Genomic DNA, 13884 nt, shown 5'->3' with positions numbered 1-13884 from the left:
TGTGTTGATGGTTTTCATCACTCCTGGTGTTGCTTTTTCATTAGCCCTTCCAGTGGGGGGCACATCTTTACCCGTCCTTGGAATTTGATTTTTCTCTTCTGTTCTTTTCTTGGGCATACTAGACTGATAACTCGTATTCTTTTTATTCTATTTCCATTGTTTCCCTCCTTCCAAAAAAAGTGCTATATTTTGTAACCCTTTTTATGAAATTTACTTCAACTTTTGTTTTCAATTTCTGAATACTCTATTTTTATACTGCAGTGTCTTCTCATCTCTCTAAAGACATGAATTATAGTTTAAAGTTACTTTCTGCTTGTCTTCCTGCATTTGTTTCCTCACAGTCACCTTTTCTTCTTTCCTTTGGTCTCTGTGATGATGGAAACTTTCTTCAAATGTCAGGCAGTCCTTCACTGTCTATTTAAAAAAAGAAAAAAAAAAAAAAGCCATTTGGAAGCTCTCTAGAAGGCATTCCAGCAACTGGCAGGCTCAGATGGCCAACTGACTTTTTGCTAGGGATTCCCAAATGTCAGTTTGTAGAGATCTTTTTCTGGGTTGGTTCAGTTTCTCCAGAAAGGGATCCTGTGTTCTCTGCTGGAAAAGTGGGGAACAGTGGAGGGAAGGGGTTTGTAAATGTCCCTGACAGTGTTTTGGAGCAGGATGGGTTAGAGGATCTCACTGTTTAGTGGGCTGCCCCAGTCTCCATGCTCAGGCCTCTGCCTGACGCCTGTACTCCTCTGTGCTTGTTGTTCTCCAACTGTTTCTGATGTGGGTTCTCTTGAGACCCAGCACCTCTTTCTCTGCACCAAGTCACAGATACATAACCTAGGAACACCATCTTCTCTTGGAGTTTTCTCAAACAATCTCCATTTCAGTCCCTGCCTTACTCCACTTTCTAGGGACTGTATCTACTTCTAGGTTTGTTTGTCTTTCTTTCCAGGCACATAGCATTTAAGTTACTTGGCACTTAAACACTGGTCTTTTATCATTTCTCTGTCCACTTTCAGCTTTATATGTTGTGATTTGGGGTAACATATGTCTCCTAGTTTCATTTTTAAAAATCCTGGTTTTCTCCTTGTAAGTTTGGTTTTTTTTTTTTTTTTTTTTTTAAGAGAAGGAGGTAGAAGATCTTTATTTTACCAACTTAAAACCATAATTCTTAGTTTTGTGTTTTTTTTTTTTTTTTTTTTTTTTTTGAGACAGGGCTCAGTCTGCCTCTCAGGCTGGACGACTTACTGTAGCCCTGACCTCCTGGGCTCAAGCGATCCTCCCAAGTATAATAGCTGAGACCACAAGCTCCTATCACCATGCTTGGCTAATGTCTGTACTTTTTGTAGAGATGGGGTTTCACCATGTTGCCCAGGCTGGTCTCAAACTTCTGAGCTCAAGCTATCCACCTGCCTCTGCCTCCCAGAGTGCTTGGATTACAGGCATGAGCCACTGTACCTGGCTCCTGTCTTAGATATTTCTAAATGATCTTGAGTTCATTATGATGTTACTTTAAGCTAATCACAAAAGATTCTTTTCTCCTACATTAATATTAGCTTCAGAATTAATAGGTTAGTCATTAAAGTGGATGTTTATATTCTTATTTTCAAATCTAATTCATTATCATCTTAATCTGAGTCTCTGAGGTATGATAACTTAATCCACTTATAGTAGCATATTACATAAAGTCTTTGGTTCCTAAAAGTTAAATTAGAATTTTTCCCCCAAGAAAATGGGAAGATGGCCAGGCATTGTGGCTCACGCCTGTAATCCCAGCACTTTGGGAGGCTAAGGTGGGTGGTTCACAAGGTCAGGAGTTCAAGACCAGCCTGGCCAATATGGTGAAACCCCATCTCTACTAAAAATACAAAAATTAGCTGGGCATGGTGGCGGGCACCTGTAGTCCCAGCTACTCGGGAGGCTGAGGCAGGAGAATCACTTGAACCCAGGAGGCGGAGGTTTCAGTGAGCCGAAATCATGCCACTGCACTCCAGCCTGGGCGACAGAGCAGACTGTGTCTCAAAAAAAAAAAAGAACATGGGGGCCGGGCGCAGTGACTCACACCTGTAATCCCAGCACTTTGGGAGGCTGAGGCGGGCGGATCACAATGTCAAGAGATCGAGACCATCCTGGCTGACAAAGTGAAACCCTGTCTCTACTAAAAATACAAAAAAGTTAGCCGGGTGTGGTGGCGGGCGCCTGTAGTCCCAGCTACTCGGGAGGCTGAAGCAGGAGAATGGCGTGAACCCGGGAGGCGGAGCTTGCAGTGAGCTGAGATCACCCACTGAACTCCAGCCTGGGCGACAGAGTGAGACTCCATCTCAAAAAAAAAGAAAATGGGAAGATGTATTTCAAACTTGACTTCAGAATCGTGTAGTTGCTCATCACTAAATGGGAAGCCTTATTAAATAGAAATACTGGCTTGTATTTAAAATGTTTATTAGTATATATATTTGGGCAAATTTTACAGTCATAGAATAGACACAGAAGAATATTAAGTTAATCAGACATGATTTAGTGAGATCAAAAATACAAATAATCTGAAAATTTAGTGAAAAGTTCTAAATATACTATCCATACCAAGCACATCAATATATTTTAGAAAATATCTGTATTGACCAAGCTGGCTGAAAATAAGAATTTTGTTTTTCTAGAGAGCACTAATTGCTACTTAATGTCAAACTAATGACATCTCACCCACCCCTCCTAAAATCCTACTAAAATAAAATTATAGATATTGAAAAAGGAAAGAATCTATAATAGCAAAGAAAAAGGGCCAGAGTTTTGCTAAGAAATGTTCTGTAGTTGGGTGAGCTCAGGAGTTCAAGTGATGGTCCTGCCACAGCATCCTCAGTAGCTAGAGCTGTAGGCGTAACCAGTCTGGGCAACATAATGAGACCCCCATCTCTTAAATTTAAAAAAAAAAAAAAAAAAAAGAGGCCAGGCACAGTGGCTCATGCCTGTAATCCCAGCACTTCAGGAGGCTGAGGCAGCAGATGACGAGGTCAGGAGTTCGAGACCAGTCTGGCCAACATAGTGAAGCCCTGTCTCTACTAAAAATAAAAAAAATTAGCTGGGTGTGGTGGTGTGCGCCTGTAATCTCAGCTACTTGGGAGGCTGAGGCAGGAGAATTGTGTGAACCCGGGAGGCAGAGGATGCAGTGAGCCGAGATTGCACCATTGCACTCCAGCCCAGGTGATAGTGAGAGACTCCGTCTGTTCTGTAGATTTCTGAAGACAGGTGAAACTGAAAGAGAAAGCTTAGATTATACCACTAAGGGGCCTCAGAAGAGATGGGAGCAAGTCTAGCAAAATCCAATAGGGGGGCTTTGGGCCTAGAATTAGTGTGAAATCGGACTAGAAATGATGATTAATTGAGGGCCTATATAGAGAAAAGATCTCACTCCCATATCCACTCCTGCGCATAGAGGACAAAAGCAGTAAACATTTACACAGGGGCCGGGGGTGGGGGTTTTCTTAAGAAAATTGAAAAAACTGTATGGTGAGGACTAGTGCTTGGAGTGCTTACATCAGTCCCCAAAGAAAAGCATTTAGAGAACCATGAGCCTAACAATTAGCTCCCTATACTGTTAGCTTTAAATGAAGTTTCATAATATACCCACTCCCACAAGAAGGTCCCACTAAGAATCCCCACTAGGAGAAGAGAACTGGCAGTAAAACAGGCCTGCTTTCACAAAAGCAAAGGAAATGCAACACTAGCAACCTCCCAAAATATAAATGGATATCCAAGGACCACCAGACAAATGAGGTGAACCAGAAGCATGAAAGAAAAAAGGCCAAGATAAATAGAAAAACTAACCCCAGTGAGACCCAACATAGTGGGATTTGAGATGTTACAGACATGAAATATGAACAGAATGCTAAAAGAACACAAAAGAATAAGAGCTCCTTAAAGATTATAAATAAATGGTGATGTTAAAGTAATAGCACCATTGGACGAAGCTAGGGAATCAACACTTGACAGAAAGATACATATTTTTTTTTATACAAACTACATATATTTGAGCAATCAAGTAGTAGACATAGAGAATTTTCTTTTTATGGAAGTACTCTAATAAGTAAAGGGCTGATAGAATTATATCAGCATTTTCTAGCTCCTGGTGAATTATGCATTGGGCATCCATGGCTGCCTTAGATCACAAAAATACCACCAGATATACGCCTGTGGATGAAAGATCACACCACCACCTGTGAAATAGTCTTCCCCACAAAAAATCCAACCCAAATCCTATCCAGCCTGTAGATGGTACTCTAGATCTTCTATAAGAAATACAGAGAGCAGGCTGGTCACGGTGGCTTGTGCCTGTAATCCCAGCACTTTGGGAGGCCAAGGCAGGTGGATCACCTGAGGTAAGGAGTTCGAGACCAGCCTGGCCAACATGGTGAAACCCCCCTCTCTACTAAAAATACAAAAATGAGCCGGGCGTGGTGGCAGGCACCTGTAGTCCCAGCTACTTGGGAGGCTGAGGCAGGAGAATTGCTTGAACCTGGGAGGTGGATGTTGCAGCGAGCTGGGATTTTGCCAACGCACTCCAGCCTGGGCAACAGAGTGAGACTCCATCTCAAAAGAAAAAAAAAAAAAAAAGAAGAAGGAAATACAGAGGGCAGAGGAACCTGTGAAACTGCAACGCAGATGAAATCAGCAAAATCAAGACTAGGGCACTCCACAGCGTGAACAGCTTGGTTTCTTCAACAGATAAATCTGAAGGGGGAAAAGATGCAGGAGATTTTAATAAGTTGAGACTTCAGAAGACAATGACCAATTGCAATATGTGGGCCTCTCATTTGTGTCCTAATTTAATCAAACTTAGAATGTATGCCACTGAGACAACTGGAAATTTGAATACTAGAAGATTTGGGTTTTTCTTAAACAAGATAGTAGTATTGTGGTTGCATTTTTTAAAGAGAATCCTTATGCTCAGAGACACATGCTGAAACATCCTGAATTAAATGCTGAAATAAATATTAAAACTGTCCATCTGGAATTTCCTTTTAAGATAATACAGGAGAGGATAGGGGTAAGTGGATGGAACTGGATTGGCCATGTATTGATTGATGGGGCTGGGTGATAACTATATGAGAGGTCCATATTACCTAATTTAATGTGTATCTTAAATTCTTTGTAATGCTGAAATTAAAAATGCTACATAAGGAAGCAACCAAGATGTTCCTCAGTAGGTGAATGGATAAACTGTGGTATGTCCAGTGGAATATTATTCAGTGCCAAAATAAATGAACTATCAAGCATGAAAAACATGGGATTTTAATGTGTATTTACAAGTGAAAGAAGGCAGCCTGAAAAAGACTACATACTGTGTAATTCAAACTATGTGACAGTCTGGAAAAGGCAAAACTATGGAGACTGTCGAAAGATAAGGGGTTAGAGGGAAGGAGGGATGAATAGGCAGACCACAGATTTTTAAGACCGTGAAACTATTCAGTATGATACCACAATGGTAGATACGTGTCATTGCATATTTGTCCAGACCCACAGAACACATGACACCAAGTGAACCCTGATGTAAACTGTGGGTTTTGGGTGACAGTTTTGTGTCAAGGTAGGTTCATCAATGATAAACGTACCTACCACTATGGTGTAGAATTTTGAGAGTGGGAGCATATGGTTGGGGAATCTCTGTACTTTTTATTGCTGTAAACCTAAAACTGCTCTAAAAATTAATTTAAAATAAATTTGTGATTAGAGAAATTGTGTTTTTAAAGTAATATAAGAACAGTATTAGTTGTCATCACATTATATGCTACACCATCCCAAACCTCACTGCCACATTACAGGAAGCATTTATGTTTGCATTCATGGATCTTTGAGTCAGCTGGGTTTTGGCTGATAGAGGCTGCCACAGGCAGCCATAGCAAGTCTTGAGGCCAACGCCAGATTCAAGGAATAGAGTTCATCCTACAAAGAAACCATGGCAAGGGTGCAGATACATAATTCTGCTAAAGTAGAGTGAAGAATCTGTCTTGGGCTAAAAATGGAAAATTGAGGAAATGAACGTTTACAGCCTTAGAAGCACCTCTAAGTTACGCAAATTACTCAGAAGCAGATGAATTCTTTTAAAAAGTTAAATTTTACTTAGACTGATACAGAACGCTATTGGAAACCAACTAATAAGCATGGAAAATTGCATTCCCGGAAGGCAGATTGGGTTAAAATAGATGTTAATCTGGATTGTTGAAGCATGGAGGTGTGCAAATACTTTCCAAAGTATACTGAAAACAAAATGTTATGGGGTTTTGGGTTGGTTTTGTAGCATTTTGGACAAGTTGTGATATGAAAAAAGGTATTCGTTAATTGCTGCCTTTTAAAATAAATATATGTATACACTTTTTTTAAGCTCACTGAAAACTGAAGCTAATTTGGAAGTTTTGAAGTCAATTCCTAGTGAAAAATTAATGATTGAGACAGGTAAGTTTGTTTTCAGAACTTTGTTTCATATTAAACCATACCAAACAAAAAGGAAAGCTGGAGAAAGAAATTTGACTTCAAACTTTAAGTGAACAAGTATTTTAAAACAGCATGCTCAACCTCAACAATTATGTTTTCCAGAAGATCTTTGGGGGTTATTAATGGAAAAACATATGCAAATGACTTTTTTCAATTTAGAAGTTTACTATGTCTAAGCACTTAGAAAATGAGATGCCAGAATATAACTCAGGAGGTTGTAGTTACGAGTACTTAGCTAAACAAGGGGTCTTGACTAAGCACATCACACTTCCAAGTTTCAAAATCTGTTCAGAATTTTGTTTACACAGTGTCTTTATAATGGCTTAATTCTACAGCACTTTGTACAGTGCAACAATTTATATTGGTTTAGTATAAGAATTTTAGAATCCGTTGCCTCTTAAAACAAGGTGAGGCCGGGCGCGGTGGCTCACGCCTGTATTCCCAGCACTTTGGGAGGCCGAGGTGGGCGGATCACCTGAGGTCAGAAGTTCAAGACCAACCTGACCAACATGGAGAAACCACATCTCTACTAAAAATACAAAGTTATCTAGGCATGGTGGCACATGCCTGTAATCCTAGCTACTTAGGAGGCTGTGGCAGGAGAATTGCTTGAACCCAGGAGGCAGAGGTTGCGGTGAGCCAAGATCACGCCATTGCACTCCAGCCTGGGCAACAAGGGCGAAACTCAGTCTCAAAAAAACAAACAAACAAAAAAATACAAAAAATTAGCTGGGTGTGGTGGCACTTGCCTGTAGTCCCAGCTACTCAGGAGCCTGAGGCACGAGAATTGTTTGAACCCGGGAGGCAGAGGTTGCAGTGAGCCGAGATTGTGCTACTGTACTCCAGCCTTGGAGACAGAGTGAGACTCCGTCTCAAAAAAATAATAAGGTGAAAAGCTAAAACTTTTATCTAAACCCTGTCAAGGCTCTCCTTATACCATGGACTTTAGGAAAGTCAAGACTGAGCCATTCTGGAGAAATCACATTCATTTCCTTGGGCAGTCAGGAAAACAAAATATTTGATTAAAAGTACAATGCTTGCAAAATGTGTAATTCTTTATTAAAAAATATTCAAAACCAGTTTCACATTCAGTAGAGATAGAAATTTGTTTAACTTATGCAAACCTCACTACATGCATAGCGAAAAAGATTTTGAAAACTGAAAAAAAAACTGTTTAACTTAAATGTTTTCATGTTGTTATACAATTGTATTTAAGGTTTAGGTCTTTTTTTTAAAGCATGCTGCACACCAACAATGTTAGCAGAAAAAAGGAATAGAAGTGAGTCTTAGAAGGTATTTAAGATGCAATTCAAGATTTTATCTTGTGCTTTTCTTAGAACTGTTTTCTGTTGCAATAACTGTGCCATTTTGGAAGCTGAATCATGGTTTATCATTTAGAGGTTATATATTAGATAATGGTCATAAAAAATTTTTAAAAATGTAAACCCTTTACGAGACACTTTCTTTGCTTAACTAGATGCACCTTGGTGTGGAGTCAAAAGTACACATGCTGGATCAAAATATATAAGAACTGCATTTCCTACCAAAAAGAAGTGGGAAAGTGGGCACTGCTTAAAAGACAGAAATGAACCCTGCCATATAATGTGAGTATTTTGCTTTCATGGTCTTCAAAATCATTAGTTAACCACCAGATGCCACTTATAAAATTAACGCAAGGGACAGAATTAAAATTTTGCAAAATCCAAGTGAAGTTCAGGTTCAAGACCACCATATTAATGCAGTGATTTGGAGGAATTTGCATACCTGGTTTAAGTTCCATTCTCACTGCAGCTTCCTGCTACTCTTTGGTAACAAGAAAGCCTTAGCAGAATATTTTGGATTTAAATGATTTGACAGCCTCTATAAATCTAAGAAATAACACATTTCTTTAAGCCTCAGAACAAAAGGATAAGTGATCTTAAGGACAAACCCCTTTTTTCCTACCCCCTTTTTCCAATCAAAGGGGGTGGGACTTTAGCGCGTTTTATTTCCTAAAAAAGCAGCAGATCAGAATCATCTTTTAAATGGTGATATATATAGCACAAGTGAAAAGAGGGGCTATTACCCATCTGTCAAAGAGCTGTAAAGGTAACAAACAGGAGAAGGTGGTTATATCATTTTAATGGGTACATAATCCAATTTCTTTTGTTTGCACAAACAGATAATTTAAATTAATCTAGATTATATCAGTCTTATATGATTTACCAATTCAGACAATTGGGCATACTTATAACACATTCACAAAAACTAATTGGTACTGTGTCTTCATGAGGGGTAAAAAAGAAAACAAAATAGGTTGTTGCTTTTAAGACTATTCATTGCATATGCACCATCTTCTTTTTCAGTAGTTTTTAACAGGAAAAGAGTATTAGAAGATAAGCCAGATAAGAACAGTGAAGAATTATTCTATAAAAATATGTTTGAAAGGTTCTTTTCCTTTATTAACATGCTTGAGCTGACAAAGTCTTTAAAACTGAAGCAGCCAGGCATGGTGGCCTGCGCCTGTATCCCAGCTACTTGGAAGACTGCTTGAGCTCAGGAGTTCAAGATCAGCTCAGGCAACATAGGGAGACCCCTGTCTCTAAAGAAATAAAGAAAATTTAAAAAAATAAAGAAATGTAAGTACTTGCAAATTCAGTGATGAGACAGTATTTCTAAATCTTTTTTTTTTTTTTTTTTTTTTTTTTGAGACCATCTTGCTCTGTTGCCCAGGCTGGAGTGCAGTGGAGTGATCTTGGCTCACTGCAATCTCCGCCTCCTGGGTTCAAGCAATTCTTCTGCCTCAGCCTCCCAAGTAGCTGGAACTATAGGCACATGCCACCACACTCAGTTAATTTTTGTATTTTTAGTAGAGATGGGGTTTTGCCATGTTGGCCAGGCTGGTCTCAAACTCCTGACCTCAGCCTCCCAAAGTGATAGGATTACAGGCGTGAGCTACCACACCCAGCCAATTTTTGGGGGAACTAAAAGGACACTAGAGAAAAGAAACTGGTATTTTGACAGCAGCCAGCTTAAGGAAGTAGTTGCCAACAGTGTATCCAAGTAAGTTTTTTATATTTCCTTAATCTTATGTAAGATTATAGCTGTTGACTTTAGCTATATATTTGCAAGACAAAATTTCAAGCTGTTTTTAAATGTAGACTGTTTAAGAACTATGAAGGCTGGCCAGGCATGGTGGCTCGCATCTGTAATCCCAGCACTTTGGGAGGCCAAGGCAGGCGGATCACCTGAGGTCAGGAGCTCGAGACCAGCCTGGCCAACATGGTGAAATCCTATCTCTACTAAAAATACAAAAATTAGCCAGGCGTCATGGCGGATGCCCGTAATGCCAGCTACTCAGGAGGCTGAGGCAGGAGAATCGCTTGAACCTGGGAGGTGGAGGTTGCAGTGAGCAGAGACCACACCATTGCACTCTAGCCTGGGCGACAAAAGTGAAAATACATCTCAAAAAAAAAAAAAAGAACTGCGAAGGCTTCATCAATACTTGTTCTTCAGTTAGTTGCAGAGCTTAGGAAAATCTAGCATCTGCAAGCTGAAAAGATTTAAACCACATTTAAAAAATACACAATCCTCTAATCTACTGCTAATTATGAGTTGGCAAGTTAATTGCTACTTGCAAAGTCATTTTCTCAACCTCCATTCTGTTAACAGTTTTACATTCTAATTATTTTTATAGAGGTCTTTTAGATATACATTGTTTGCAACAGATGTTTTGGAGCCCCTGCCATGTCAGGAAAGGTACAAGTTACTAAGGCTACACAGAAGAACCAAGACAGTCCCTGTCTTTATCCATCCACCAGATGAATAGGTACACTGTGCCTGGCACTTTAGATAAGGCATTCAGTGAGTCAGGTGAGGACCCCTGCCCTCCTGGAGCACATAAGCAGACAGAGTCCAAGATAGTAGTGCTGTTATACAAGTAGGACTCTATGACCAGGACCATGGGGCACATCAACTGTCTGCTTTGAGGGGAAACAGGAGAGAGTTATACCAAGGTGACATTTCAGTTGTTTACCCATGACTGGGAGTTAGGCCAGAGAAAGACAAACAAACACCTTAAGCAAAGGCAGACTGCAGAAGGGCCTGGCTAATCCAGAGGAACAAGTGTGGCAGAAAGTAGGATGCACAGTGTAAGCAGAAGTCAAGTCTGGGAAGGTAGAGTGAGCCCAGATTGTGAGGGCTCTTATATGCCAGCATTTTGCTTAGATTTTATCACTACCCAAAGGATTTTAAGCAGGAGAATGGCAATTATTTTTTTTAAAGCTATAACTTGTATCAGTATGGGGAAGGGCTGGAAAGGAGATAGGGCAGGAATCATGTAGATCTTGCAAGACTTTAAAAACCTTTGCCTGGCTGGGCACAGTGGCTCACACCTGTAATCCTACATTTTGGGAGGCCGAGGCAGGCAGATCAGTTGAGGTCAGGAGTTCAAAACCAGCCTGGCCAACGTGGAGAAACCCTGTCTCTACTAAAAATACAAAAAAATAGCCGGGCATGGTGGTGGGCGCCTGTAATCCCAGCTACTTGGGAGGCTGAGGCAGGAGAATCACTTGAATCTGAGAGGCAGAGGTTGTAGTGAGCCAAGATCACACCACTGTGTGATCACACACAGTGAGCCAAGATCACACCACTGCACTCCAGCTTGGGCCACAGTGTAAGACTCTCTCAAAAAAAAAAAAAAAAAACCTGTGCTTACTGTAAAAGTGCCACATTAAACAAAAGCCACTAAATTCTCAGGGACATTAAACAACTTTATATTCATTTTGGAATAACTGCAGCTTTGACCACTGAAGATGTATGGAAATAGCATGGCTTGGCTACAGAAGGGTTATTCAAAGAAAGATTTCCATAAACTGCATTATCAAACAGTAAAATAGGATGTCCTAAGCTCCAACAGATTTTTTTTTCTTTTTTCTTTTTTTTTGGAGAGAGAGTCTCGCTCTGTTGCCCAGGCTGGAGCGCAGTGGCACAATCTCAGCTCACTGCAACCTCCACCTCCCAGGTTCAAGCAATTCTCCTGCCTCAGCCTCCCGAGTAGCTGGGACTACAGGCATCCACCACCATGCCCGGCTAATTTTTTTTGTTTTACTAGAAATAGGGTTTCACCATATTGCCCACACTGGTCTCGAACTTTTGAGTTCAATCTGCCTGCCTCAGCCTCCCAAAGTGCTGTGATTACAGGCATGAGCCACTGGGCCCAGCCCAATAGATTTCTTATAAGCGATTTCAATAAAATGAATTTGCTATGCAATATAATCTTAGCAAAGCTGCTGTGACCTTCAAAACTGTGTCATCAGCAGCATTAATCAAGAGTTCCAATTCTGAGAAGTGCATACAGAGGGACATTCAGTAGTTTCCTAAGAAAAATGGATTTTCACTGTCTTAATTTAAATGTTAATAGATTTGCTTTTAGCGTATCTTGACTGTCAGATAAAATTTTAGTGTAGTGTTTGCTTAGTATAAACATCAAGCAAGGCTTTTGTGTCACATTACAAAACAATTTTTTAAATTCCCATTAATCTTAGATCTCCATCCTTAATTCCTTTAGGTGTTAACATTTAAGATACTCACTAAGGGAACAAAAAGCTTAGGCAAAGAATATTTAAATGTTCAATTTGGACTTTGGAACTTTCTAATTCATGTATTAAAAATCTTCCACTTATATATAATAAGTATGGAGACACTACAGATCATCATTACTGTAAGCACAGAAACTGAAAGATGTGGCCAGGCGCGGTGGCTCACACCTGTAATCCCAGCACTTTGGGAGGCCCAGGCGGGTGGATCACGAGGTCAGGAGTTCAAGACCACGCCAGCCAACATAGTGAAACCCCGTCTCTACTAAAAATACAAAAATTAGCTGGGTGTGATGGCAGGTGCCTGTAATCCCAGCTACTCAGGAGGCTGAGGCAGGAGAATCACTTGAACCCGGGCGGCAGAGGTTGCAGTGAGCCGAGATCGTGCCACTGCACTCCAGCCTGAGCAACAGAGTAAGACGCCGTCTCAAAAAAGAAAGAAAAAAGAAAAAAAAAAGAAAGGAAAGAAAAAGAAAGGAAAGGAAGGGAGGGAAGGGAAGGAAGAGAGAGAGAGAGAGAGAGAGAGAGAAAGAAACTAAAGGATGGACACCTGGGCTTATTTCTCTCGCAAAGGTAGAGGTACAGAAAGCCCTCGCCCTCAATAACCACACATTTTTCCAAGTAAATATTACTTTTGCAGCAACCTAATACCTTCATTTGCTGTCTCTCAAGGACTAGTTCTCTAGCAGTAGATTTCCAACTGTGGCCGCTGTCCCACAGTACAAATTACGTTGTGACTTAGGACACACATACATAATAAAACCTAACAAAAAATGGAACAGTACTTACCCTTACTGAGTACAATGTACTTGTCAATGTTTAAAATGCTCATCGTGACCCACTAATGAACATGCTATGACTCACAATTGAAAAGGACTCTTCATTTCCACTCGGTTAATGCTATAATTGGTGAACATAATACAGATGGCTGCTTTAATAATTTACTTGAACCTGGTTCTTAGCTCTAGTTATATGCAAGACAGTCCATAAATCTGTTTCCAGTTACTGGCAGTAAGTTTTTCTATTGATATTGCTGAAAAACTTAATAACTGTTAAGCTTTATTATATTAAAGGTGCTCCAATATTTTCCTTTGTGTGGAAAAATATTATATAGCTTTAGAACTAAATGTATACTTGGAGATTTAACCATTTTTGTTTTTGTTTTGTTTTAGTCAAATATTGGAGATAATGTCAGCAGTGAGAGATGAGGATCCACTGGAATTAGCCAATACACTATATAACAATACTATTAAAGTATTTTTTCCTGGAATATAATTGTTATATGTCTTCCACTTTCCATCATGTATGTAAAATTTCATAGTAAAACTTCCTGATAGTTTCAATAAAGAAATTATCTGCAAGTTGTCTAAAGAAATACTATATATCGGTACACACCATTCCCCACCATTCCCCTTCTTTTTCTCGTAAAATCAGATCAGGATGTTTTTATATCATTGAGTATCTTAGTTTAAAACAATTTAAAAAAAACTATTTTTGTTTTGTAATATCTTCAAAAGAATGAAAGGACAATTTTATGACAATACTGCAGACACAGAATGGCTAACAAATATATAATTTTACATAAAAAACATTTAGCACATTCTGGTTTATATCAAAGTTTAGTTGATACAGTTTGTCAACCCTCAGTCTCTCTCTGAATCAGGACTTTCAAACTCAGCTCAATTACACTGCTACTCAAGTTTCAAAAAAGGTCCTCAGTTGCTTCTGGCAGCTAATTTTTTCTTTAGTTTTAAAAATACTCTCTCATATCCTTTATCCTCTGGTCAAATTATTTTATTTCCTTGACTTTAATGTGGTTTCCTGATTTGCATTTTCATTC

At 39.6% G+C, this 13884-nt stretch overlaps 1 protein-coding gene across 18 annotated transcripts in view; it reads left to right on the top strand.

Annotated features, from left to right (window-relative positions):
- The window catches only part of TATDN1 (TatD DNase domain containing 1), a 64372-nt gene that overhangs the window by 37793 nt on the left and 12695 nt on the right, over nt 1-13884 (top strand). For 10 of the 18 annotated variants that reach the window (XM_063816559.1, XM_054657475.2, XM_054657471.2 and 7 more), the window contains 2 exons: nt 6359-6429; nt 7946-8072. In XM_063816559.1, the coding sequence (XP_063672629.1) occupies nt 6359-6429; nt 7946-8072 (198 nt within the window). Of the gene's footprint in view, nt 1-6358; nt 6430-7945; nt 8073-13216; nt 13406-13884 lie in introns of those variants that run through there. The other 8 variants (XM_519947.8, XM_003311916.7, XM_063816561.1 and 5 more) reach the window with 1 other exon arrangement.

This window comes from Pan troglodytes, chromosome 7 (genome assembly GCF_028858775.2).
Source record: "Pan troglodytes isolate AG18354 chromosome 7, NHGRI_mPanTro3-v2.0_pri, whole genome shotgun sequence".
Classification (NCBI taxonomy): domain Eukaryota; kingdom Metazoa; phylum Chordata; class Mammalia; order Primates; family Hominidae; genus Pan; species Pan troglodytes.
The sequence above is the reverse complement of the archived record's forward strand: the minus strand, read 5'-3'. Positions and strand labels throughout refer to the sequence as shown.